This window comes from Schistocerca serialis, chromosome 8, assembly GCF_023864345.2.
Source record: "Schistocerca serialis cubense isolate TAMUIC-IGC-003099 chromosome 8, iqSchSeri2.2, whole genome shotgun sequence".
Taxonomy (NCBI): domain Eukaryota; kingdom Metazoa; phylum Arthropoda; class Insecta; order Orthoptera; family Acrididae; genus Schistocerca; species Schistocerca serialis.
In genome coordinates this window covers 505,807,965-505,835,620 of record NC_064645.1, presented here as the reverse complement: position 1 = coordinate 505,835,620, position 27,656 = coordinate 505,807,965, and the positions used below count along the sequence as shown (strand labels likewise).

Genomic DNA, 27,656 nt, shown 5'->3' with positions numbered 1-27,656 from the left:
TGTCACACTCCACAACATCAACTCCCGTATCTTTTATCCCACGGCTGGCGTCCCCCAGGGTTCTGTCCTCTCCCTTCTCCTTTATCTCTTGTATACGGCTGATATGCCCAAGCCACCCCCACCAGTCCATCTTCTCCAATATGCTGATGACACCGCCTTCCTGGCTCTCTATCCTACCCTTCAACGGTCCCAACGTACCCTCCAAACCCACCTTAACCAGTTCACCACTTGGTGTAACTAGTGGTTCCTCCGTCTCAACCCCTCCAAAACCCAGGCAATCATCATAGGCCGCACCACTCGCTCCTTTCGCCTCCATGATTTCTACCTCACCCTTTATGGTCGTCCCATCCATCTCACCCCCACCCTGAGATACCTTGGCCTCACCCTCGACTGACACTTCACCTGGACCCCTTATCTCCAGACCGTCCAGCAGAGAGCCCATTCCTGCCTCCACCTTCTGAAACTCCTGTCTGGCCGGACATGGACCATCCTCCACACCTACAAATCCCTCATCCGTCCTATCCTCTGTTGTGCCAGCATTGCCTGGATCTCTGCCCCCACCCGCTTTTACAAGGCCCTCCAAATCCTTGAACTCCATGCACTCCACCTTGCCCTCCGTATTTGCCTTCCTTCCCCCACACGGCTCCTGTATGAACTGATCCCCTTCCCCCACCTCCTCCTGTTCCTCCAACATCTCCGCATCCTTTACATTGTCCGCAGGCTTGATCCCCCCCCCCCCCCCACCCTCTGGTTTCCTCCTTCCTCTCCACCCCCTGCCCGTTGCTGCGCCTCTATCGCTGTATCCCCCCCTCTCTCCACCTCCACACCCTCCATCTCCTTCATCACGGCAATTTCCAGCGCCTCCCCCTCCTGGATGACGAACTTCGCCATGACATCTACCTTTCCTTCCAACTATAACCTGGCCTTGTTCCTCCCCCCTCCCCAGGGCCCCCTTTTTCCTCTCCCCTCCTTCTCCCAGAGCGGATTTTCCTCCCCTCCCCCTGAGACACTGCACCCTATCCTTGCCTCTTTCCCTCCCACATCCCTCCCTACCTGGCCCTCTCCAGCTCGCCCCCCGCCCATCTCCCCCCTCTCTTCCCCTCCCTCCCTCCCTCCCTTCTTCCAGTCTCCCTCATCTCCTTGCGCCTGGCAGATCCTCCGTTTTGATCATCGTCAGTGTGCCACGTCAGTCTTGCGTTTAGTGCTGTTTCTACTGTGCGTCAAGAGGTGTGATTTTAATTGTGTTCTGCCTTGAGGTTCGCCGTCAGCGTTTGTTGTGTGCTACGCCATCCAATCCGTCGATACTTTTTATGCTCCAGTCATACTGTGCCTTGTGTTCTTTTAATTGCCACAGTGTGTGGCTTTTTGTGTGCGCTACTTTTAAACAGTTTTTTATCTCCATTTTACAGTCACCCCTTTTTTAGTCTATTGCCTTCCATGAGGTTCCCCATTTTTTATATTTATTTTCACCATATTCTCTCCTTTGTTCTTTTTAAATGTCTTCTATTTGTTTGTTATATGTCTTTCGGTTGAAGAGCAGCGCATATGCTGCTGCCAGCCCGCCCCGATGAGTAACTGAAATACAATAAAGGAAAAAAAAAAAAAATCCGCTCAGCCTCGTGACGCGAAAGTGAGTCTGATCTATTAAGATCAGCATCTTGTGGAAAGACTTATTCAAGGGAAGCAATATTTGACAACTCTTCTGAATCTTTCTAAAGTACACTCCTGGAAATTGAAATAAGAACACCGTGAATTCATTGTCCCAGGAAGGGGAAACTTTATTGACACATTCCTGGGGTCAGATACATCACATGATCACACTGACAGAACCACAGGCACATAGACACAGGCAACAGAGCATGCACAATGTCGGCACTAGTACAGTGTATATCCACCTTTCGCAGCAATGCAGGCTGCTATTCTCCCATGGATACGATCGTAGAGATGCTGGATGTAGTCCTGTGGAACGGCTTGCCATGCCATTTCCACCTGGCGCCTCAGTTGGAGCAGCGTTCGTGCTGGACGTGCAGACCGCGTGAGACGACGCTTCATCCAGTCCCAAACATGCTCAATGGGGGACAGATCCGGAGATCTTGCTGGCCAGGGTAGTTGACTTACACCTTCTAGAGCACGTTGGGTGGCACGGGATACATGCGGACGTGCATTGTCCTGTTGGAACAGCAAGTTCCCTTGCCGGTCTAGGAATGGTAGAACGATGGGTTCGATGACGGTTTGGATGTACCGTGCACTATTCAGTGTCCCCTCGACGATCACCAGCGGTGTACGGCCAGTGTAGGAGATCGCTCCCCACACCATGATGCCGGGTGTTGGCCCTGTGTGCCTCGGTCGTATGCAGTCCTGATTGTGGCGCTCACCTGCACGGCGCCAAACACGGATACGACCGCCATTGGCACCAAGGCAGAAGCGACTCTCATCGGTGAAGACGACACGTCTCCATTCGTCCCTCCATTCACGCCTGTCGCCACACCACTGGAGGCGGGCTGCACGATGTTGGGGCGTGAGCGGAAGACGGCCTAACGGTGTGCGGGACCGTAGCCCAGCTTCATGGAGACGGTTGCGAATGGTCCTCGCCGATACCCCAGGAGCAACAGTGTCCCTAATTTGCTGGGAAGTGGCGGTGCGGTCCCCTACGGCACTGCGTAGGATCCTACGGTCTTGTCGTGCATCCGTGCGTCGCTGCGGTCCGGTCCCAGGTCGACGGGCACGTGCACCTTCCGCCGACCACTGGCGACAACATCGATGTACTGTGGAGACCTCACGCCCCACGTGTTGAGCAATTCGGCGGTACGTCCACCCGGCCTCCCGCATGTCCGCTATACGCCCTCGCTCAAAGTCCGTCAACTGCACATACGGTTCACGTCCACGCTGTCGCGGCATGCTACCAGTGTTAAAGACTGCGATGGAGCTCCGTATGCCACGGCAAACTGGCTGACACTGACGGCGGCGGTGCACAAATGCTGCGCAGCTAGCGCCATTCGACGGCCAACACCGCGGTTCCTGGTGTGTCCGCTGTGCCGTGCGTGTGATCGTTGCTTGTACAGCCCTCTTGCAGTGTCCGGAGCAAGTATGGTGGGTCTGACACACCGGTGTCAATGTGTTCTTTTTTCCATTTCCAGGAGTGTATATTTTATAGGCTACATCACTTTAGAACCACAGAGTTGGCATTTTTTCCCTCAAACTAAAATTTCGATTCTCATATTTTGGTTTGGTTCTGTCATATAAAGTTAACAAAAATTGTTTGGTAAACAGAAATATTTCCTTATATTCTTCTTGATTCGAAATATCTTGATTGATTTTCTGTGTATCTATAACTTTTCTGAAACAGAATAGACACTAGCCACTATCTGTTCAATTCATTTTTCTATTCTTCTGTGTATTATTCCAGTCATCAAATTAGAAGTGTCGGTTACAAGACTGACCATTTGGTAGATCTCACGTTCACCCCCATCAGATTTCTTCAGCAGAGCGAAAATAAGTACAGTGACGTGCCGTCAAGAAGCATAGCAGAAGTTATTATCTATTGTCACTGAATCAGAAACTTCGGGATGGTGTCACTAAATTGTTACCTACCAAATCTCTTGCCTCTTGGTCCAGATCTCATGGATGCTTATTGCTGAAGTGTATTGATAGGTGTTTATGAAAAAACAGATTAAGCGCTTGTTCTGTCGCTCATACGTCTAGTAGGAGATGAATGTCATCCACTGTAATAAGAAGCAGACTTATTCAGTTGCAGATAAATGTGGTTTCTGTTGACTTAACGGAACATAGGACCAGGTTTCTACTGACAGACATATTTGACGTTTGCCTCTACGAGTCTACTCAGGTAACAATTACTTTTGAAAGCAACTGCAGTCTTTTGCTAAAGAAATCGAATATTCGTCCGTCAGTAAAATACACAATAGCACTTCCCGGATGATGATACTGAAGTATGTATCAACACACTGTCTGTTTTCAGTACATGAAGAAACTGTTTCTTGCAGTACGGTGACGGTTGCATTCACTTTAGATGTAATGCTAATGAGCAAAAACTTGGGGGTGGCAATCACCCTTGCAGACTGACGATTGGTGAAGCTCGGTCGCATTAAAAAAAATCAGAACGGTGCACAAATTATCGAACCTCAGGTCGTTTACTATTATTGCTACAAACACTCTGTCTCGCGTGTATATAACAGTGGGAGATGATGCATTTCTGACTACCCAGGTTCAGATCGATGTCCACCCACACAAATTTAGTTTTTCCACGGTGTCCCTAAGGAAATCGCTTAAAGAAAGACCAGAGAAGGCTGCATTGAAAAGCACACATTCGATTTGCTTCCCTGCTCTTCCACACTCAGAATCTGTATACGACTCTAATGACCTCGTCATTTACGGGGCGTTAATGTGTGAGCTTTTTTCTCTTGTGTGTGAGTACGTGTTTATACGAATACTAGAAAAAGAACAAGGGCTGCGCGAATGCTTATGTGCTGTCTACCACGTATCCGCATGTCTACGGTTTTCTGTTGTCATATATTTCTTAACTGATTTCACCTGGGAAATCCTGTGACTTTTGGGAACTTCTGAGAATAAACTCAGTTTCCTTCCGCCTGCTATGAACATTAGAGATATAGTGAATGCTCGACGGCTTCTCATACGGACAAAGTTTTGCAAATCAATAAAAAACAAACAGACAGTGACAGGGCGTAGCACCTAACTCTGCAACCGGAAGGCAATACTGGCGGAAGGTTTTAGTGGGATTTTGACACCAATGTTGCTTTATGAAGCAACCTCTGTGTCAAATACATTTTTTATGAATAATTATGTTAGACCTCCGCTCTCCTCACCTGAAGGTGATCGTGATATGAAACAAGCTACGAAAAAATATCTCATTAAGTGGTTGATTGTATTTAATTGTAGGTATAATTAACTATACTAACTTTTCAATGAGGCTAATGGCCTTCGTGATGCATCCTGATCAGTCCTTAATCTTCTTGCTGTGGCATTATTGGACGATATAGATGAAGAGGCTTCTGCAATATGTGAAAACACGAATGCGATGTGCAATTAGTACAACACGAGTTACTGATTGATCTGTTTTCCACTAGAGATGGGTCGTTCGCGAACTAACGGGTCCAAAGGAACGGTTCACAAAGATGAACGGAACGAGCGAGGAACGAATTCTAAGGAACGGTCTTTCATAGTTATGTTCGATCGCGGCTTTCTAGTTATGGTTCCCGGGAACGGGAAACGGTCGGTATCGTTCCCGCGACGGCACGTCGGCCGGTCTCGTTCCAGCCTCGGTCCCGTTCCCGTCTGTCAGTCTCGCTCGGCCAGACTCGTCCTTTTTCGCGTGGCCACTCGTGGCAGTTGCACTACCGACTGCTCATAGTTCTGTATCGAGTTTTTGTTCGTTTCGTTCGCTCCCCACGTCCATTCTAGATCCGTTTCAAATCTTTTTGAACTCTGAACTCTTGGTTCTTTTCGTATTCTATTCAGCGTCCACGACCGGTAGCTAAAATGTATTTCGTAAACTACATAAAAATTACGTGGTGTGGTATACATACATCTTTTCAGGTAACAAAACAGCGTATAAGCTTACTTCACTATTCGATAAACAGCAGAAGTAATACTCGTAAAAAGGCAAGATTTTTTTGTTATTGCACAGGCAAAGGACGTCGGCACGGCGCACACGAGTGGCCATTTTCCGTCTTTTTTTGATCCAAGGTAAAAGAGCGTGTTCATTTTTATGAAAGGCAGATCGACTTACAACCGAATGAAGCCCGCGCTTCGTAATCGAGTGTATGGTGTCACATTTTGTAAAGAGAATATGATAGCTCCTACAATATTATTTCAGTGGCGCACGAAAAATCGACCCCGAGTACTAGACTGCTCATTGTCGCTTACCAATCGTCATCTATTGTTTCGAAGTTGTTTGCATTAGCTTATTTGTTATTTATTCACTGCCTAATTATTATATGTTTATGTATTCTGCTCGTAGTTGTCAACAAATCGTGCGTAATTGGCGAGCAGTCTGTACTCGGGGCCGGTTTTTCGTGCGCCACATATTATTTCACTGCGATTAGCCACATAACGTTACAGTTGGCTAAACGAGATGTTTTGCAGAATCACGAAAATTACAAGTTTGTGAGAATTCTGTAATGAATAAAAACTCGGTACTCCAGGGGGGAGGCAAGTCCCCCCTCTTGGCACCTTCCATCTTCAGTCACCTATGCTACTAATTTTCAGTTTTTCGTAAGAACCATATACCAAGCACAATGAACGGTGAATGAGTTAAAATGAACGGTTCCCAAAAAAGAGCGATCACCAGTGAACTAGTTTCCAAGGATGAACGACTTTGGCCATCTCTGTTTTCCACGAAACCACGGTTATTACAGGGTCCAGCCACAAAAATGTGACCACCGGCTATTCAGTAACCACTCATAGATGGCAGGTGGTAGCACTGTCAGTGGAGGGTAGATAAATCTTGCCGCGGGGGGAGGCGGGAGCCGGAAAACAGTGGAGTCGTTCTAATAATGCTGACGTCTAAAAGGCCACGATCATTAGCTTTCGAGCGAAGGGAGAAAGCATTTCCAAAACAGCCAGTGTTTTAACTTTTCGTACGCCGTCGTCGTTAAAGAATACCGTACATGGCAAAATGACGCCATCCAAAACAAGCACCGAGGTAACTGTGGTGCACCGTGGGCTATAAATGTTAGGGGTGAACGACGGTTGCGGACATGTGTACGGGCGAGTTGACGTGCACCTGTCGAGCATCTGACCGCCCAGATGTGGGCTACGTACAGTGGCTCCTGAACGACCTTGAAGCGAACAATGCTGCACGTGGGCCTCTACAGCAGGCGTCTGGTTCATGCCCCCAGTTGACTGTTGTACATAAGCGACGAAGGCTGGAATTAGTGCGCTAATATCGCATCGGACGTCCACTGACTGGCGACAGGTGGCCTTTCAGATGATTGACGTTTTACGCTGCATCGGATGGCTGTTGGCGTGTATGGCGTGAAACGTCTGAAACCGTACATCTTGCAACAAGCTTGGGAAGAGTCCAGGACAGAGGAGGGAGCTTTATGGTCTGGGTATTGTTTTCGCGGCATTCCCTGGGTGATTTAGTCTTTCCGGAGAGCGCAATCGATCAACACAAGTATGCATCAATCCTTGGGGACCACGTCCACCCCTACATGCAGTTTGATTTTTCTCGGCACGATTGCATCTACCAGCAGGACAATGCAACGTGCCACCAAACTGTCCAGATTTAAACCTAATAGACAATCTGCGGCATTACCTCGAACGGGCTATTAGCGCTGTGAATCCTCAGCCGAGGAACCTAACGTAGCTGGCCACACCACTGGTTTCGGCATGGCTCCACATGCCTGTCGGTAACTTCCAGAACTTCACTTCAGCAGTCTGTGCTGCAAAAGGTGATTATTCAGGCTTTTGACAGATGGTCACATTGATGTGACTGGACAGTACAGAATAAACAGATGTGCTGTGATTCATTACCACTGATATTATTGTCTTTTCCACACTGCATAGAAGATTATAGGCACACCTCACACACGTGCTTGACTCATACACAATTGTGAATAAAATCTGAATTTTTCATGTTGTAATGTGTTATTATTATTAAGATATTTAGTAGTTAAATAAAGAAATAAATTTGCCCTTATTTAAAAGTTTTTCTTTGTATAAAGCTTTAAGAAACATATAAAAGATTGCCCGCTTTCTCAGATTTATCTAGGCTGTTTTTTTTTTTTTTTTTTGGTGAGTGAAATGCTAGTATAGAAGCTGGTGGAATGCCGAACTGCGAGATTCTTCTTCTAATAGCTACTGCGCTAGGAAAAGAATATTTCAGTGTGAACTTGGCAAGACGTAATGCTTTGTAAGATATACAATTGAAAAAGGTAGAAAGCATGTAACTAGGAGAGGGGAGGTGCTGAGCATATAGGAGATTAAATTTTAAAAACTTTTATTTGCCTCAGCAGGTTTTTAACATTAACCAAATGAACTATAAAAGGTGACCGTAAGTCATTTAACAGATGTCACAATGAAAAGACGAGGGTTGTCCAGAAAGTAAGTTCCGACCGGTCGCGAAATGGAAACCACTGGGAAAATCCGGTAAAGCTTTGCAAAGATGTGTTGGGCAGTGTCTCTAGTATGCCCGGAGATCGTGCCGCGTCGCTCTTTTCATTTTTTTAGTGAACAGTGGGCACGTCAAGATGCGTAGGGAATAGCGTCTCCCGCCAAGTACGAAGGCCTGGTTAGAGATTTCGCCTGTGTCATGCAACCCACATAACACAACTGTCGAGCAGTTCCTTCTTCGTGCCAATTCTCGGCCGCACGCTGCAGGGCCAATGAAGACGCTCCTGTAGCGTTTCCGATGAGAAGTGTTTGATTACCCACAATACAGTCCGTAATTGGCTCCCCCTGAGTCTCATCTCTGCTCGCAAGAACCGCTGGCTGTGAAGACACAATTTTTCTACAGACAACGAGCTGCAGACCAGTGCAGACAACTGGCCGAAAGCACAGGCGGCTGCTTTCTATGACGAGGATATTGTACAGTTGATACAACACTACAGCAAAACTCGAAGTTGAAGCGGCGACTACGTAGAGAAGTAGGTGAAAGGTGTACCTAACTGTTGCAAATAAAACGTTTCAGGTTTTCACTGTGGTTTCCGTTTCACGAGCGATCGGAACATACTTTCTCGACAACCCTCGTAATTCAAGTGCTCAACACTTAAAGAAATTTTGAACGTTAGACATACGTAATATTTTTAAATAGGAGAATAACAGACAAATAACTGACACCAGTAATAACAGTTGAAAAACCTGAAACAAATGCAGCTGGTCATTAAACAGGCATTAACACAAGGTGACCAGCTTGAGCTTAGCCTGTTCCCTCTATTCAACTTAGATTAGGAATTCTATAACATTAAGAGCAAAATTTAAAACCACATAAACACAAAGTAATAACAGAAATAAACTGTAATTCACTCGAGAAGAAATATCATAAGCCGCTTTCAAGTTAAATTATGGCTTAATAGCAATGACAATAATTTGAAGCATGACAGTAATTTGACACATGAATAAAAGATCAATTCTTTCAGATGTTGACTTCTTTAACATATGGATCTTTAAAAGGAAGTGCATGATTTGAAAATTAAAGCACAGGAAATAAAATTTTCTTAAGCCAACCAACAGTAAAATTTATATTCTGTTCGCTTTTTACAAGTAGCTTAAAATAACTCAGGCGTGTACTATTATCACGGAATGTTGACCCACGTGAAGGTCTAAGACTAATTTAATTGTTGATGATCAGAGCTAAGCAGCGTTTAACGGGAGAACACAAACTAAATTTCGCTGGATGACAACCAGCCTTTTAGTTACGTGTATGAAGAGGTGCTCGTCGTTTTCTTGGTAAACCTCCCTTCGGCTGTAAGCAAATACTGACATGCACAGCGTCTACAACCAAGGCAGCCGAAATGAGAAACGTGCCAATTTCCAAGACGCAAACCCGCGACCATGAAGCAGTAATTCCTCAGCTGTCGTGTGCATATCCTTTACTCTGTATGCCAGTCCTTGGCTGCAGGTAAATACCGGGACTACAGCATCCACAAACAAGGTGGCGAAAGGGAGAAGCGAGGTAGCTCCGAAGGCACAAACCCGTGAACACGAAGGCAGAATGATATGGCAGACATGGTAGGCACACTTTCCATCGCCATTCATGACACGAAAACCCGGACGTTCGTCCTCTGGTGAGCAACCACTGTTACTAAACAGAACGCCAGACGGATAATGATGCCAAGGAAGAGCGTGCCTGTGTTTGAGTGAGTTCGGCGAGCGACTACACTCTCTCTCGTGACATGCCAAGGAAATAATTACTAGGATAAAATCAGAGAAGTTTAATGAGCAGTAGAAATCGATTGTAACGCACCCACGGCTAAACGCTGTAAAGATGCAGTGCCTGCAATATCGTCAGAGGCCCAGCTGATGCACTATCCTTTCATAACCACTTTTTGCTTACAGTCGGGAAATAACCTTTAACTACTCTTTGAAAACGTTTTAACTCAGCATTACACCGAGAGAGACGATCCTGTAACTTTGCATTCTTTTGGCGAATTTCTGCTATGCGAATAGTTTCTAACTGTTGGCACAAACAAACATTCTCGTGTTTACAGTATTGTTTGTTTCCTTAGTAATGTTTTCTCTATTAGTGGTTCAATCATTAGTTGGTGATATATGTACCTGTAAAACACATAATTTTACGGTAATTCAGTTTTTGTGCCTGAATCTTTCTATCATTATTAATGTTATTACTGCTTCCAAAATCGACTATTGCATTTGGGAGATATACAGCTGTAGCAGCATCAGGCTTCAACTTGAATTTTTGAGTAAGATTCAATAGTTCACTTTTCAGATCTGTTTCGTAATCCGAATCAGCAAAATGTTGGAACACGCAAAAGTATTAGCAACTAAAAACAAATCGGTACGTTTACAGGCATTCATACACTTTGTTTCGCCTCTTTGTTCTTAGGAATTATATGAATATTGCTAACTTTTTGCTTTGTCTCCAGCGGTCAGTGCCGCTCGCAACTGGACAGCAAACCATTGGTTTCAATTCAAAATACACTCCTGAATCCCTCAATACACTGAGAACTGTAGCTTAACTCAACAATAAACGGTCAGTCACCGATAAGAACTCACATTCACGTAAGCAATCTTGTATTCACTCAAAAACGCAATGACATCACAATAGGTTAAAACAGTGTTGGGGGGCTTCTGAGCGGTGGTCGGATTGCCTGTGACGTCAGTGTCCCAGCCTGCTACTGCACACACACACACACACACACACACACACACATACACACACACATACTGTGATCCCTACCACAAGTGTTCACCAAACCATGTCCTCTGATGGGTATGTAAGCAATGTACTGCAATGATTTTTACGGATAAATAACAAGTAAGGGAAGGACGTACGGTTATGTCAAGTAGGACAATGCGTCTGTGACAATATTATGAGGATAGTTTCTATCATGAAAAACACGATCTTTGGAAGAAAAACAATGTTATCAAAATATGTTGATTAAATTTAAAGATCCATTATTCGCGAAATGGTGCCCCAGTGCATTGGGTGAGCATAAACGCTTTTCTTGATTACAAATATATTTTTCAAAGCAACTATGTTTGATATAGCTATCTGGTTTGTTGCAAATGGCAGCTTAACTCAAAGTTTTCTATGGATGCATTTCCGCGTGATTCTTTTTCACTGAGCCTACCTTTACGGCGACCGTTTACATGGATATGTTGGAGCTTTACGTTGCACCTCACTTATAGAGATTTCAGTCAATGGTAGTGTTTCGACAAGTTGGTGCATCACCATAATGGGAGTTATTAGTTTGGCGGTTCTTGAATGAAACCTTTCCGTGCAGATGGATCGATAGATACAGTCCTGCATCTTAACCACCACGTTCCCCAGACGTAACCCGTCTCGAATGTTTTGAGGAGTTACATTAAGGGTAAAATGTTCAGTTCACCAGTTCCTGATGTACAGACTCTTACACTATGAATACGAGATGCTGTAGAGGCAGTGACGGAAGAGATGTTGGCCAAGACATCGTGAGAAATTGAATATCGTCTAGTTGTTCTATGGGCAACAAAAAGAGCACACATGGAAGTGTATCAACGAAAGCTTTATGAGCTAAGCTACCATTTGCAGACAAACCGCATAGCTGTATCTAGCATAGCGCTAAGAAAAAAAATTGTAACAAGGGGAAGACTTTACGTTCGTCCTGTATATCTGGTTTAGGGGTCTCGAGAATAAAATAAGAGAGATCAGGCTGCATTCCGAGGCGTGTAGACTTTTTTTGTCGCTCGAAACACGAATAAAATAGGACGTAAAACCACTAATATTGGCATGAAATACCTTCCACCACACAATATAGGTACTTGCGGAGCATTTATGTAGATGTTGGCATACTGCATTATAATGTAGATCACAGTAGACTAATTTTTTGTCAAAGAGAAGTTAAGTTTCTGATGTAGTTCCGTTTCACTAATGTAAATTTACAATTTATCGACAGTAGAAATGTTTTTATGTTTCAAAGATTAGTATTTTGCACGATAACATCGTTCTTAACGAAACTTTCAGAACCATGAAAGTTGTGTTTGTTTCCGACTACTCTGGGGAAATCTGGAGTACTTACAGTGCTGCTTCCTGCAGGTGAGCCTTATCGCGGTGAACGTGCTGGGCCAGCTGTGCGAGCCGGACGGGTGCGGCCGCGAGAACAACAACAACGGCCTGCCCAACAACCACAACGCGCTGCTGCTGGTCAGCAACCCGCAGTACACCTCGCCCTACGACGACCTCGCCTTCGAGATGTACGTCGACCCCGAAGTGGCCAGCATCATCCGCACCATGGAGGCCAAAAAGCAGCAAGCCGTCATAAGTACGTCTCCTCTCCGTACGTAATAGTCCACTGGAATGTGAGCGTCGCGACATACCTATGGAAAAATTTTAACTTCATGACTTTCATGGCACTGTTAGTAGTAGATTCACTTCAAATTTAACCATTTGGAAGCAGTCATGTTAGACGGCACAGGCAATTTTCATGCGCAATAATCACTGCTGTTGTTCCACAGGGTTTGACATTGGGTCCATTCCTGTACTCATTGTACGTAGATGACCTCCCCTGTCTTATGCTGATTAAGTAAAAACCGTTCGTTTTGTTGATGCTGCATTGTAACGAAGTCCAGTAGAAAGTAAATATGTGAAATTTTCACAAAAATTATTGACTGGCATTCTGTAGATCGTCTGTCACTTTACTTAAGGGGGAAAGAAGTTTATTATGTTCTGTACAAGGTAGGATATGACATCATCAATAGCAACAGAGCTTAGAGAAAAGGATATAAACAAGGCTCATTGGTTGTGCAGGATTTGCTGTAGAGATAGGAAGATAGTGGAACAGGAGGAGAAGATTGCTGCCCTTCAGGCAGAACTAGATAAAGTGAACAAGATATGGAAACGTTAAGGGGACAGAAGGGAAAGAGAGGTGGGAAGTGGCAACAGGTTATAGAAGAAACAGGAATAGGACATTCTCAGACAGTGTGGCTGTGAATGTGGAAAACATGTTTGATCTGCTATCACAGTTGGAAATTGATAAGCCACAAGTAGATGTAGGAGTAGACAGGACACAACAAACTTACAAAAAGTATTTGAAAACCAAGAAGTCAGAAAAAGTTGTGAAGAAAAAGAAAGTTTTGTTGTTAGATAGTTCACATGGTAGAGATGTTGGCCAACTGTTGCAGGATGAACTAGGGTCAGGTTACCAGGTCACAAGTTTTTTTAAACCTAGTGCAAGTCTGGGTCAGGTGACAGAGGATGGAGGTTCACTTTGTAAAGACTTCACAAAGGAAGACACCATGGTAATAGTGGGTGGGGTGGGCAACAGTATAGATAGGGACCATAACTATCCAATTGAGAGTCACCTGGTAAAGATAGCTTCAGCAACGAGACATACTGGTGATGGGCTTGTGTCTGTTCTGAGGCGTCATGACTGGCCCCATTTAAAATCTTGCGTTAGGAGAGTTAATTTAGAGGTGGAATGGCTGCTTGGATCAGTTACGGGGTCTCATATCAGTGTGGTTCCTGTTGACTCTATCAGCAGCTGGGACTACACTAGGCATGGCCTTCGCCTCAACAGGAAGGGAAAGGAAAATTGTCTGGGCTAATAGCAAATAACTTAAGGGTGAGGGACACTGTCACAAGTGGTAAAGTACCAGTGGTTACAAGTGACAGATTAGTTTTTTTAGGGTGGGGAGAGCAGAAACAAAAGATGTTTAGAGACAGGCTGAAAATGACATTCACATTGATAAAACAGGCAGCCAGAAAGCAAATTTTAATGTATACAATCCATGCAGACAGCCTCTGATTGAAACTAGAGATAATCAAAAATTGTCAGGAAAATTAGGTTCATCCTGTTGTAACTCAGCCAGTGCACAAAATCAGTTACCCTTATTGCATCAGAACATCTGAGGACTAGGGGGAGTTGCTTATTTGTGTTGAAGAATTAGAGTTGAACAAACCAGTTGATATAATCTGCCTCTCTGAACATCATGTGACCACTGGTATAGATATGTTAAATGTAACGAGATTCAAGTAGTTTTTTACTTCTGCAGAGAAAATATGGAGAAAGCAGGAGTTGCTTCAGTTGTCAGAAACTGTTTTGATTTCAAGAATGTTGATATTAATAAATTTTGCTCAGAGCAGCACTTAGAAGCTTGAGGAACAGAAGTAATATTTGATAATAAATCCTTTATAATGGTAGGTATATACAGATCACTTTCAGGAAATTTTAACCACTTCATAAAAAATCTGGAAGCTCTGCTGTCCCATCTCATGGTAAAAAATATATAAAAAAACAAGGAAGTAGTGGCTGCTGGTGATTTTAATGTGGATTTATTGAAAAGCTCTGTCAGTGAACAATTACTGCAGTCAGTAACACTATCATTCAATTTAGTTCTTCCTGTGAACTTTGCAACTAGGACATGTAAATGCTCTGAGACTGCTATTGATAGTATCTTTGTAGACAAATCTAGGGAAAAAAATCATATCACAAAACTAATAGTAAATTGGCGAAAACAACTCTGTACAAACAACTAATCATGCACCGCAGTGTGGCGTAAACCCGAGAAAAGGAGCACAGTATGTAGCCACAACAATGTTTGCCCTCCTTCCTCGTGAGTTAATTACGGTGGTAGACAACGAGTACCATTCAACGAAAGCTAGAATAATTTTTGCTTTACGATGCCTTCCACTCCATTAACGAGTTTCAGAATGGACTAAGATTAATACAATTGAAAATGAATTAAATAGTCTGAGACAAGTCATATCTCTAAATCAACTGGTTTGTTCCACACGTTATAGATACATCACGAAAGTGACTCATATAGGACGCAGCTAACTAAGCAAAATGAAATGAAACTCATATTTCTCCTCTTATGGCCTTTAAGATAGTAATATGTGCTGGTGGCCACATACAGTATGAATTACAATTTTCAGTACCAAAGTTTTGACTCATGAGGCAAAACAGTGTGACGTTCCACTTTCAAGAAACGATCGTCAGTAACGTCATTTGTTTTTTCATGGTGCTATTTTTAAATTTACTTATGGGATGATTCAGCTGTTACATTTCCGTTAACCAGACCACCCATTCAGGAGAAGTGGGATACAAATTCCACTCCAGTCATCCGTTTAAGGTTTGAGTGGTTTCCCTCAGTTACCTCAGCGAATACCAGTATGGTTCAGTTCCCATTTGGAACGGGCGTGCCGAACCCCTACATCATCTTCTCACAGTTGAAAGCACGTTAAACTCTAACACATGTAACACTTATTTATTTCTTTTTGAAGTCGAGCACTGCCAGTACCTAACGATTTTCTACTATTTTTGAAAGGGTGAAATAAACTTAGTATTATCATCGGTGCGCCAAGGATTCCTTTTCATTTTTTTTTTTTAAGAAATGCAATGGGTCATGTTTCACTGAAAGGCGCGAAACAAATCTCAAGAATGTCTAAAGTCAGATTCCATCCAACACTAACCTGCTCTGATGTACTGGACAGAGTCCTAGCGGAGGATGACTCAGTCAAAAATTGTCACATGTCTATCTCTATCGAGTGGACGACTGCACGAAGTGATCGTGTAGTGCAGTGTTGTAAAAAACGTCCTGTTGACGCCGAGACCACTAGAGACAGACCACAAGGGCATGATGGGAAAGTAGGGGAGACGAAATTGGCGTTGCTCTTTTCAAAGGAGTCACCCATGCATTTACATTAAGCGACTTAGGGGAATCACGGAAAACCTAAATCTGGGTGACTGGCCAGGGGTTTGAACCACCGTCCTCCCGAATTCGTCTAACTACTGAGCCACTTCGGACGGTGGGAGTGATGGAGGGATGTAATTAAAGCTAGCAGAAGATACGAAAGCATCAAGAGACTAGAATCGAGAAGGGATGATGTCACCAGAATCGGAAAATACTTGCTAATTGATATTCCCAGGCATCGTGCACAGAACAAATACTTTTATTTAAGGCATTGTACATACAGTTAATCACAATGCTGCAATTATTTCGGACAGCTATAAGGAGAAATACAGAGTCCACTTGAAACGCCAAGTCTGAATAATAGTCAATCAATCACTATTCAACCACGTCCACTAGACAGTTAAACACTTGACCTAAGACCAACTAGAAAGTTCCTCGCTGAGGGATAAGCCCAATTTGTAATTTGTTGTCCATTAACGGTACAGTCCAATGAGAGAGTGGTCACTGGTGAGAGCGATATCTACACCCTTGTAACCGTCTTGATGCTCGCTGGAGTTCAGTATCCTAGATTGCGCTGCGTTAGTAACTGGCTGGCTTGGTGATGGCGGCTTCTTAAATACATGCTGAGCGGAAAGGTACTCGTTCTGTCCTTCTGCGGGCACATGGCCAGCATAGAGAAAACAGGACGTGACTGCAGCGCGACTGGTGGCGATGCAGGCGCCGTGGCTGGCGATGCTGGCGCGGCCATTTTGGCTCGCAGCCTTCCACAGGCACGCCTTTTTTGTGTTTCGCTCATTAACTCTTCTGACTGGTTTGATACGAGATCTCGCAAATTTATTTCCTGTGCCAACCTCTTTATCTCAGTGTAGATCTCGCATCCTATGCCTTCAATTATTTCTTGGATTTATTCAATGTCTATATTCCTCTACAGTTTTTACCCTCCACAACCCCCTCTAATACCATGCAAGTTATTCCCTGACTTCTTAACAGATGTCGGTCTACCCTGTTCCTTCTTCTTGTCAATATTTTCCATGTATTCCTTTCCTCACAGATTCTGCGTACAAACCTCTTATTCCTTATGTTACAGTCGACCGAGTTTTCAATATTCGTCTGGAGCACCACATCTCAAATCCTAAGATTCTCTCTTGGTTTTGTCACGTCCATGTCTCACTACCATGCAATTCTGAGCTCCAAAGGTACTTTCTCAGAAGTATGTTCCTCGAATTAAGACCTATGTTTGATACTAGTAGTCTTCTCTTGGCCCACCGACAAATGTGTTATTAACCAGTTGTGGACACAGACAGCTGTTTTTATTTATTGTTGATGTACGTCGGCCAGACCTGTGTTTGATATTAGTAATCTTCTCTCGGCTCGTCGATAAATATTTTATTTACCAGCAGTGGACACGCGAAGGTGTTATTATTTATTGTTGGTGTATGTCGGCCAGTGTTATTACTTTGTTCTAGTAGAAATAGTAAACAGCCAATCAGGTGCACATTGTAAGGTTTATTAAAATCCCTTTACCATGGTTTCAACGTTTATGAAAAGGTCTTCTTCAGAAGGAAAATACGGACAACTAGATTACATGTTATCGCTCAGGTACGTTAAAATATAGTCGAAAGATGTCGTCAGATATAAAATTTTCACCTCCATATTAAATTAAAAGATGCACAACATGGTTCTCGTCAAATAGTTCTTGCTCACCAATGTACAGCTAGTGCAGTAGCGTCACGTACACAGCGCTTAAGCTAAGGAGGTGAAAGTTTTATATTTGAAGACCCCTTTCGCTTATATTTTAACCTACCTCTGCAACAACATGTAATCCAGCTGTCCATATTTTGGTTCTAAGAAGACGTTTTTATAAACGTTGAAACCACGGTAAAAGAATTTTAATAAACCTTCCACACATTTTCCTTCTGAAGAAGATGTTTTTGTGAACGCTGAAACCATGGTAAAGAGATTTTAATAAACCTTCCAATTTGTAATTGATAGGCTGTTTACTACTTCTACAAGAATATTTCATTCTACAGTTGCTATCTAACCATGTACAAAACTTTTAAAAAGTTATTATTTTGGTGGTTGATGTCCGTCGGTATGGCAATCCATCAGCTTTAGCTGTGTTGCAGTCTACCTGACGTCCTAGGATACCGCAGAGGAAGTATGTGCGAGCCAGCCGACTTTTGGGTTGTGTAGAAAAAGGAGGCGCAGCGCAGGTATAAAGGAGACTGCGTACAGAATGGTTACACGACACATTCTTGAGCACATCTCCATTATTTGGAATCGTTACCAGAAAGCGTTAAAGAGAAACATCGGAGTATTGCAGAGGAGTGCTGCTAGCTTTGTTATTGGTCGGTTGGAGCAGCACGAGGCCGTTGGGGAAGTGCTCCATGAGCTTAAATAGGAATCTTTCGAGGGAAGATGATAATCTTTTCATGAATGCTATTGAGAAAGTTTACAGAACCAGCATTCACAGCAGACTGCTGGTCCAGCGCACATTTTGCGTAAGAACAAGATATGTGAGTGAAGGCGTCACACATAGGAACACAGGTCTTCTCTCCGGATATATCAGAAAAGTAATGCCTAGCCCCAGACAGTGGCTTGCAGACCATGTATGCAGATTTAGAATGATCTACAGTGGCTTGCAGACCACGTACGCAGATGTAGAATGATTTTGAACCCTGTCTCGCCAGAGCTAATCGTATCATAATTCTAGACTGCGCCATCTTGCGCAAGGGTGATTCTTGCGGGTTTGTACATGTCAAGTATTGCAGTACTTTCCAAGAGTAGTAGAATAACATTTAAATGCATGCAACGTTCTACCCTGCATGCCAAACAGCAGTCGCCTACAATGCTTCACCTCAGTATCAGGTGACGTAGTCAAGGCCTCAGAGAGTTGCAATTACTGGGTAAGCAGCTTCCTTACATTGGGTGCCTTACCTAACTTGGGATGTAAACGGATGTTATTCGTTACGATCAGCACTGGTTATTGCCGCAGTTACTTATAGGACCCAACAGTATTTTGTATGAGGTTATGGACACAGTTAGGGATAAACCTTGCTTGTTCTGTTACTGAGACATGTACGTTTTGCAAGTGAACTATGTTTTCACCATAGTTTAATATCCGTGTGATAACGATTTTTATAGGCTAGCTGTAGGCTACTATGTTTCGACGGTTATTAACGGTGGAACATTTAATATTATTTGTTTTGGAGGGCGAAGCTTTCTCGTTGAGTAAACAATTCAGTAAACAACGGAATGTTAATATCTGTGATCCTGTGATTATTACCAATTCCTGTTTTGATTTTAATACAGCTTGATTGTATTATAATTACATAAACGGTAGGATGCACACAGTATGTATTCAAAAATTTTGATGAACGACACTTGTAGCTATTGTCACTGTTTATTAGGCGCCATTTTAAACTTTGCAATACTTCAGTCCTTGCTAGCATTCGTCATTATGTTTACAGCACTTTTCACTCAGGTTACTGCGATTGTGGAAATTTCTCCATAAGAATTTTCAAAGTTTACATAAAAACTCATACGGACAATTACTGATTCTTCTGATGCACAAGCGATTATTTCTCATTAAATCCGAACACAACATCCTTCTTATTACTATCTTTCCTTCAATTCTTTTACTAATACTTTTCTGCTTCGTGTTCTTCCACTTCCCTCCAGTCGATATTTGTCTCATTTGTTTCCAAGATAAACTTGTTCCACTTTGATTCTGCGTACCTTTCATCTCGGCTGAGCTACTGGCTCACTTTTCCACTCTAGACTCCCACATACACTAGGCTGGAAACGTAGTACGCTCAAATAGTACCATTCTTATTGGCCGCACAACGATACGCAACGAATGCCGGTCTGTCATAGGCGTTGGCCTCTGGTATACGTGGCATCCTTTCAAAACTTAGTCCTAAAATTTGGTATGAGAGGGACTGCGTGTCCTGAAGGACATTGCGTTAAGGATTCAGATCGGACTTGGCTCATACCTTGCAAAAATTAAAAATCATCAGCGAGCCTGCGGGAACTTGTTTGAAATCTGTAGCGCTATCTGAATTTCAGTAACGGAAAAAACATAGAGCTAAGCTACACGCTAAAGCACACACTCGTACATAAATAACGTACCTAAAAATAGAGTGCGTGGCATACTTTTTGGTGACGGCAATTACAGAGGTAATTTCAAGAACGTCTTATGTATTAGCTAAAATTAAGATTGTATTACCCTCTGTAAGTAATCATTAAATTAAGTTCCCTATAGCGCAGGTAAGTTAGCCGTAATAACGGCCTTGATACGCCTGGGCATTGAGTCAAACAGAGCTTGGATGGCGTGTACAGGTACAGCTGCCCATGCAGCTTCAACACGATACCACAGTTCGTCGAGAGTAGTGACTGGCGTATTGTGACGAGCCAGTTGCTCGGCCACCATTGACCAGACGTTTTCAATTGGTGAGAGATCTGGAGAATGTGCTGGCCAGGGCAGCAGTCGAACATTTTCTGTATCCAGAAAGGCCCGTACAGGACCTGCAACATGCGACCGTGCATTATCCTGCTGAAATGTAGGGTTTCGCAGGGATCGAATGAAGGGTAGAGCCACGGGTCGTAACACATCTGAAATGTGACGTCCACTGTTCAAAGTGCCGTCAATGTGAACAAGAGGTGACCGAGACGTGTAACCAATAGCACTCCATATCATCACACCGGGTGATACGGCAGTATGGCGATGACGAATACACGCTTCCAGTGTGCGTTCAACGCGACGTCGCCAAACACGGATACGTCCATCATGATGCTGTAAACAGAACCTGGATTCATCTGAAAACATGACGTTTTGCCATTCGTGCACCCAGGTTCGTCATTCAGTACACCATCGCAGCCGCTCCTGTCTGCGATGCAGCGCCAAGGTAACCGCAGCCACGGTCTCCGAGCGGATAGTCCATGCTGCTGCAAACGTGTTCGAACTGTTGGTGCAGATGGCTGTTGTCTTGCAAACATCTCCATCTGTTGACTCAGGGATCGAGACGTGGCTGCAGGATCCGTTACAGTCATGCGGATAAGATACCTGTCATCTCGACTACTAGTGATACGAGGCCGTTGGGATCCAGCACGGCGCTCCGTATTACCCTCCTGAACCCACCGATTCCATGTTCTGATATCAGTCATTGGATCTCGAGCAACGCGAGCAGCAATGTCGCGATACGATAAACCGCAGTCGCAATAGGCTACTATCCGACCTTTATCAAAGTCGGAAACGTGATGGTACGCATTTCTCCTCCTTACACGAGGCATCACAACAACGTTTCACCAAGCAATGCGGGTCAACTGCTGTTTGTGTCCGAGAAATCGGTTGGAAACTTTCCTCATGTCAGCACGTTGTAGGTGTCGTCACCGGCGCCAACCTTATGTGATTGCTCTGAAAAGCTATTCATTTGCATATCACAGTCTTCTTCCTGTCGGTTAAATTTCGCGTCTGTAACACGTTATCTTCGTGGTGTAGCAATTTTAATGGCCAGTAGAGTATTAGCTAAAACTAAGATTGTATTACCCTGTGTTAGTTAAAGAAGGTTTCTTGAAGCAACTGATGAACGTTTCGTTTTTGTTGTTTCGTGACAAAAAGGTCTGCTGCACCTCAACTTTGAATGGTCAAGTAATTATCGAGAGTATAGGTTTCAGGTCTTCTGCTGACGTCGGACTAGTTCCACTGGAGATGAGAGGTGTGTGTGTGTGTGTGTGTGTGTGTGTGTGTGTGTGTGTTTGCGTGCGAAGTTAGTGGAACTGGCAGCCTTATAAATAAGAGAGGAAGTTAAGCAGTGGAGAGAGAGAGGGGTCCCTTGTTCAAGCTTAACTATTCGCTCAATGCATCTAGGCCGATCGAACAGCTAAAGGGACTTTCGAAGCTGAAACAACCTACCGAAGTTTCAACGGATATGGGAAGTCGGCAGCACGAATCAGCTGGGCCCAAGTAGCATGGCACCGCGTTGCTAGTGGCACCGAACGGTGACAATTTTTTAATTCCAGAAAAGTACTAGTTGCAATTCTTCCAGTAGAAAGAAGGATGTAAGAAAGGAGAAACCTCAGAGACTGTCTCGTCAACTGTTTGATCAGTAAGAAGGGGGAAGAAGAATCAGGTGGACAAGGATAAGAATGCCAATCAGCAGCAGACTCTTTGAAGGCATAAATCCGGGTTTCGCTTGAAATGGTTTAGCATAGTTACAGAAAACCTAAATGTGGATTGCCAGCATGGGATATGAATCGTGCTGCTAGGCATTGTGTCCTATTGGAGAAACATTCTACCTTTTCTGGGCGCTGGAGCACTGACGATACTGTTACGGAACTTGCTTCACACAATGACCTGCATCCTCCCAGACGGTCATCAAGGAATTTATACATCTTAGGCTATTGTCACAGAAACACCGATATCAGGACACTCTGCCGACGGCGGACGCCGGCCGAAGACGGCTGATGTTTTCGAATCAGTACGCCAGTACGTGCGCCGTCTCTGTGTAGCCGATCTCAACGCCCGAACCTACTGACGCCGGACGACTGTCGGCGGAATTCAAATCAGTTCTCTTTTTTTTCAGTCGAATAGGGCAACGCTCTTACACGCAAAACATGGAGTGTGAAAAATTTTTAAGTTTACTCCGGGAAACAAGGAGCTTGTGGCATCTTGAAGGTGAGAAATATAATAACAGAGGCATGCCTCAGTATCTATGGTCTAAAATCGCTACTTTATTGGAAGCACAAGTTACGAACAAATTAAAAATTTAATAATAATTAAGTGAATGTTGTGCCCGCCCGGTTAGCCGTTCGGTCTAACGCACGGCTATCCGGTGGAAGGAACGCCTGGTCCCCGGCACGAATTCGCCCGGCGGACTTGTGTCGAGGTCCAGTGAGCCGACCAGTCTGTGGATGGTTTTTAGGCGGTTTTCCATCTGCCTCGGCGAATGCGGGCTGGTTCCCCTTATTCCGCCTCAGCTACGGTATGTCTGCGATTGCTGCTCAAACAAGTTCTCCACGTACCGTACACTACCATTACTCTACCACGCAAACATAGGAGCTACACTCATCTGGTGTGAGACGTTCCCTGGGGCGGTCCACCGGGGGCCGAACCGCACAACAACCCTTCAAGAGTGGTTCGGTGTGGGACGGAGTTGAGGTGAAGCGGACTGCTGTAGTCGTCGTGGGATTGTGGACCACTGCGACTGCGGCGGGGACGGAGCCTCTCCGTCGTTTCTAGGCCCCCGGTTAACATACAATACAATACAATACAATACAAGTGAATGTTACCTTCTATCACATTATGCATGTTCCGTGGCTCCCTAGCCATTTCAGCCTTATGTTTACACTTAAAACACAGGCAAAAATTCGTACCAGGAATTTTAGGGCTAAACTATAACCTCAACACATTATGTGTTACTTTATTGGGCCTTTTTTAAGGTTGTAGTAAGTGGGCATTAGCTGCCTACAAATTATTGGAACTGCTTACTGACGTTTTTATGACAGTATGGTGGCTCTTCTGTTATATGCAGACGTAATGTACGTGTTTCCAGTTTGCAGCGTTTTAGGTGTTCAGGGTGTCTTATTCTGAAATTTATCGAATCCTGCCTCGGGCATGGATGTGTGTGATGTCCTTAGGTTAGTTAGGTTTAAGCAGTTCTAAGTTCTAGGGGACTGATGACCTCAGAAGTTAAGTCCCATAGTGCTAAGAGCCATTTGAACCACTTTTTTATTCTGAAATTTATATTTGCCTTCTAGACACATGCTGAATGACAGTCATTGAAGGTTAATTGATACATGTCTGTGTTGCTGAATTTATTTGAAATTATGCTGGGTGTTTGTAATCTTGCTGTTCGACGTCACCACGAACATCTCAAGTATGTAATTGAAAGTTTATTCGTAAAACTTGTCTGATTATTCCAGTAACTGAGGAAGAAGTCTACGGTACTCGACACGTCAGAGTTGTTTGTAACCTCGTTGATTCTGTCGAGGGAGTCGGATCCACTGTGACCGAGCTGTCGGCCGATGTTATCGGTGAGCTCTGGCGACGGCGTCTGGCGACCGTTGCTGTGAGACTGTGAACGCAGCCTTGCACGTGTGGTTCCCGGACAGTATTGGCCAAATTCGAATTGATGTGATTATTTTCCATTTTCTACCCTAGCGGAAGAATCGAAACATCCAGAGAAATTTCCCTTGCAATACTTAAAGAGGTTATGTGGGTCATTGTTTTAAAAGAGATTTGAGAGTTCATGCGTAGTTCGTCTACACCTACATATATACTACCCAAGTCCCTGTACAGTACATGAAGCTTGGTCCCGTATGCCAATGCTGCTCATTCTCTTTCCTGTTCCACTTGCAAATCGAACGAGAGAAAAGGGATTCTCCATAGGCTTATGTACAAGACCCAATTACTCTTACTTCGTCTATACGGTCCAACTACTTGAGGAACGTTGGAGACAGTAGAATCTTTCTGCAATCTGTGGCAAATGCTGGTTACGGGAGTTCCTTCGAGAAAAAGTTGCAAAGGAATTGGAAATGATGAAATAATCATTCTGCAACATCTCCATTTCGTGATTTAATAAAAGTATTTGATTTTATTTACTTTTGTGTAAATGTGAACAATAAATAACTAGGCGTAACGCTGAGTAACCGGTCAAATGTAGAAATAAAAGGAAATGTAAATTTGTCCTTAAACGTCAAAATACAGTTTTTAACCCGATTGCAGTGCTGTAAAGTGAAGTACGGAAGGGGGAGGGCTGCAGATTCCTGGCATTATGTTCTGGGCCAAATGTTTTTATCTGTACATGTATACCAACGATCTGCTGCTAAAAAAAACTCTATTCCGGATTATGTAAGTGTCTTTCACAATGATGCTGAATGTAATGCAAATAAATTTGTACATAACATTAGCTCTCTTTTTTAATGTAAAAAATTGACGTTTAATTGAAACTTCCTGGCAGATTAAAACCGTGTGCCCGACCGAGACCTTTGCCTCTCGCGGGCAAGTGCTCTACCATCTGAGCTACCGAAGCACGACTCACGCCCGGTACTCACAGCTTTACCTCTGCCAGTATCTCGTCTCCTGCAGGAGAGCTTCTGTAAAGTTTGGAAGGTAGGAGACGAGATACTGGCAGAAGTAAAGCTGTGAGTACCGGGCGTGAGTCGTGCTTCGGTAGCTCAGATGGTAGAGCACTTGCCCGCGAAAGGCAAAGGTCCCGACTTCGAGTCTCCGTCGGGCACACAGTTTTAATCTGCCAGGAAGTTTCATATCAGGGCACACTCCGCTGCAGAGTGAAAATCTCATTCTGGAAACATCCCCCAGGCTGCGGCTAAGCCATGTCTCCACTGTATCCTTTCTTTCAGGAGTGCTAGTTCTGCAAGGTTCGCAGGAGAGCTTCTGTAAAGTTTGGAAGGTAGGAGACGAGATACTGGCAGAAGTAAAGCTGTGAGTACCGGGCCGTGAGTCATGCTTTGGTGGCTCAGATGGTAGAGCACTTGCGGGCGAAAGGCAAAGGTCCCGAGTTCGAGTCTCGGTCGGGAACACAGTTTTAATCTGCCAGGAAGTTTCATATCAGCGCACACTCCGCTGCAGAGTGAAAATCTCATTCTGGTGACGTTTAATTGCTGCTAACACAGAGCAGTCTGTTTCTGACACAGAACGCATGTGAAATCGAAATTTAACTGTCTCAAGGTGAGCAACTATTCTGTCAACTAGAATATTTTAAATTCTTAGAACTAAAGACAACTGAAAATCTCTCTTGGAAATATGGCTTTCAACATATAGCTCAGAAACTAAATACATCAATCTGTACTATGAGAATAATTTTCACAGTATAATATCGTACAGTATCGTACAATGGTGTGCAAAACTCATGGACGAAAGTAACTTTCGCTTGATGTGTCACTGTCAAGTGAAACTTGGACCATACATAGAAAGAACCGCTACAAAGTATAGAAGGTATCTGAAAGAAATACGCAATGAGACGAATGAAAATGACACTATAATTCAAGCTAATAATTACACTGAAGTCACCGTATGACACCTGTACTGTACGTCAACACCTAAATATGACACCAACACACAAAAAGTGTTACCCTCAGGGAGGAATTTTGTATTTGACCATGTGTTTACCTAATGGATAGAGTGTATCGAACATGAATTTCGTTAGTATGGCAATTAATAGAAAACTGAAAGACTTTGAAGATAAATAACGTAGTAAACACATACAAATGAAATAACAAACGGTCACCAACCTAATTAGGATCATTTGTAACATTTATCTCAAATAATTTAAATATAATTTAGCGAAAGGGGGTTTCATTCTTCCTCTCTTTGTAAAGTGTAATGAACACACACAAATACCAGACGAACTGACCAGTGGTAAGCAGTAGTTATCATTTGCATGAACTGACAATCACAGAAAGATAATTAACACTTTACTCCTGTTAATAACAACCACCACCTCAACCGTTAACCAATTCAGCACCAAAAAGTTATCAGAAACCTCACGAGACTGAATGAAGTATGACAAGAGTCCTGGTTGAACTTACACACACTCCACAAATGCAGATAAATAACACTGTACAAACACTTTTTCCCCCTGTCTCATTTATGGAAATACTTCAGATTTCTTTAGCAAAACAATCTTTAGTTTAACTTTCTCATAATAGAAAAGAATTTAGTAGGAGCCCATAAACTGTCAATTACTCTACTGGCAAATTCTGTAACTATTTCAGAGACAAATTACCTTACACTATTGTGGATTTCTAACCCCACTTAAATTTGTGTATGTTTTAATGCTTTAAAACAAGTTATTCAAATATTAAGCTCAATCAGTTTCAGAAAATTGTTCATGATACTAATCAATACAATTTTCTTTTCATAATAGTCCAATATACGTGCCTTTCTCACTACCTGTGAAGCAGGTAACTTTGATAACAACATTTAAACATTTTAGCACTGAACTTTAGCACTTTTAGTGCAACAATAAACCATTATATTTTCAGAAACAGGATGCTCGATTATCTGTACGTTAAGAACAGGACCCTGCATTGGTTTGTGATTAGGACACTTTTTAAGGTGAAACACAGACTGTAATTATTATTAAAAAACGCTCACATCAATATACTGGTCCATACTGTGATACATATCTGGACTCCTGCAGTTGGTGGAGCAGTGGCGCAATAGTGGTGGTAAGCACGTGGCGGCTAAGTGGTCCCATGCTCTTGAAGATGAATGCTCTATATAAATTCTTCTTGGCGACGTATTTCCTTCATTTCAGAGCCACTCCATGATAACAAGAGCACCATACGACAGCCAAAACCACATCCGAGGCAATTTCAACATCAATTAGCTTCCAAATGCCTCAGTTGGCACCCGCGATGTTAACAGTACAACGTCTAGCCACTGACTGCATAATGTGCTCTCTCTCTCTCTCTTGCCGCCCAGATTGACCGCCAGATCGACCTTTTCCCACGCGTCAAGCCCCTTCCGTAGCGGAAGGGTTCCCTACGTCTTTTAAGTTACATCATACAATTTCCCTAAGTATGAACCAGTATTCAAATTACAAATTCTCTTTTATAAACAGACATAATTTACAAAATTTCATTATTTTTGAAACATCTTTTAAGTTTTTATATTACATTTATTACGCATATCAACTTTCCTTTCACAACTCAGCCAACGGCCTTGCCGCAGTGGTCACACGGGTTCCCGTCAGATCACCAAAGTTAAGCGCTGTCGGGCTGGTCTAGCTCTTGGATGGGTGACTATCCGGTCTGCCGAGCGCTGTTGGCAAACGGGTTGCACTCAGCCCTTGTGAGGT

The 27,656-nt window shown here is 43.6% G+C and overlaps 1 protein-coding gene across 1 annotated transcript in view; it reads left to right on the top strand.

Annotated features, from left to right (window-relative positions):
• The window catches only part of LOC126416672 (centrosomal protein of 104 kDa), a 412,118-nt gene that overhangs the window by 149,105 nt on the left and 235,357 nt on the right, over nt 1-27,656 (top strand). Inside the window, exon 4 of the mRNA XM_050084474.1 lies at nt 12,236-12,461. Within this exon, the coding sequence (XP_049940431.1) occupies nt 12,236-12,461 (226 nt within the window). The remainder of the gene's footprint in view (nt 1-12,235; nt 12,462-27,656) is intronic.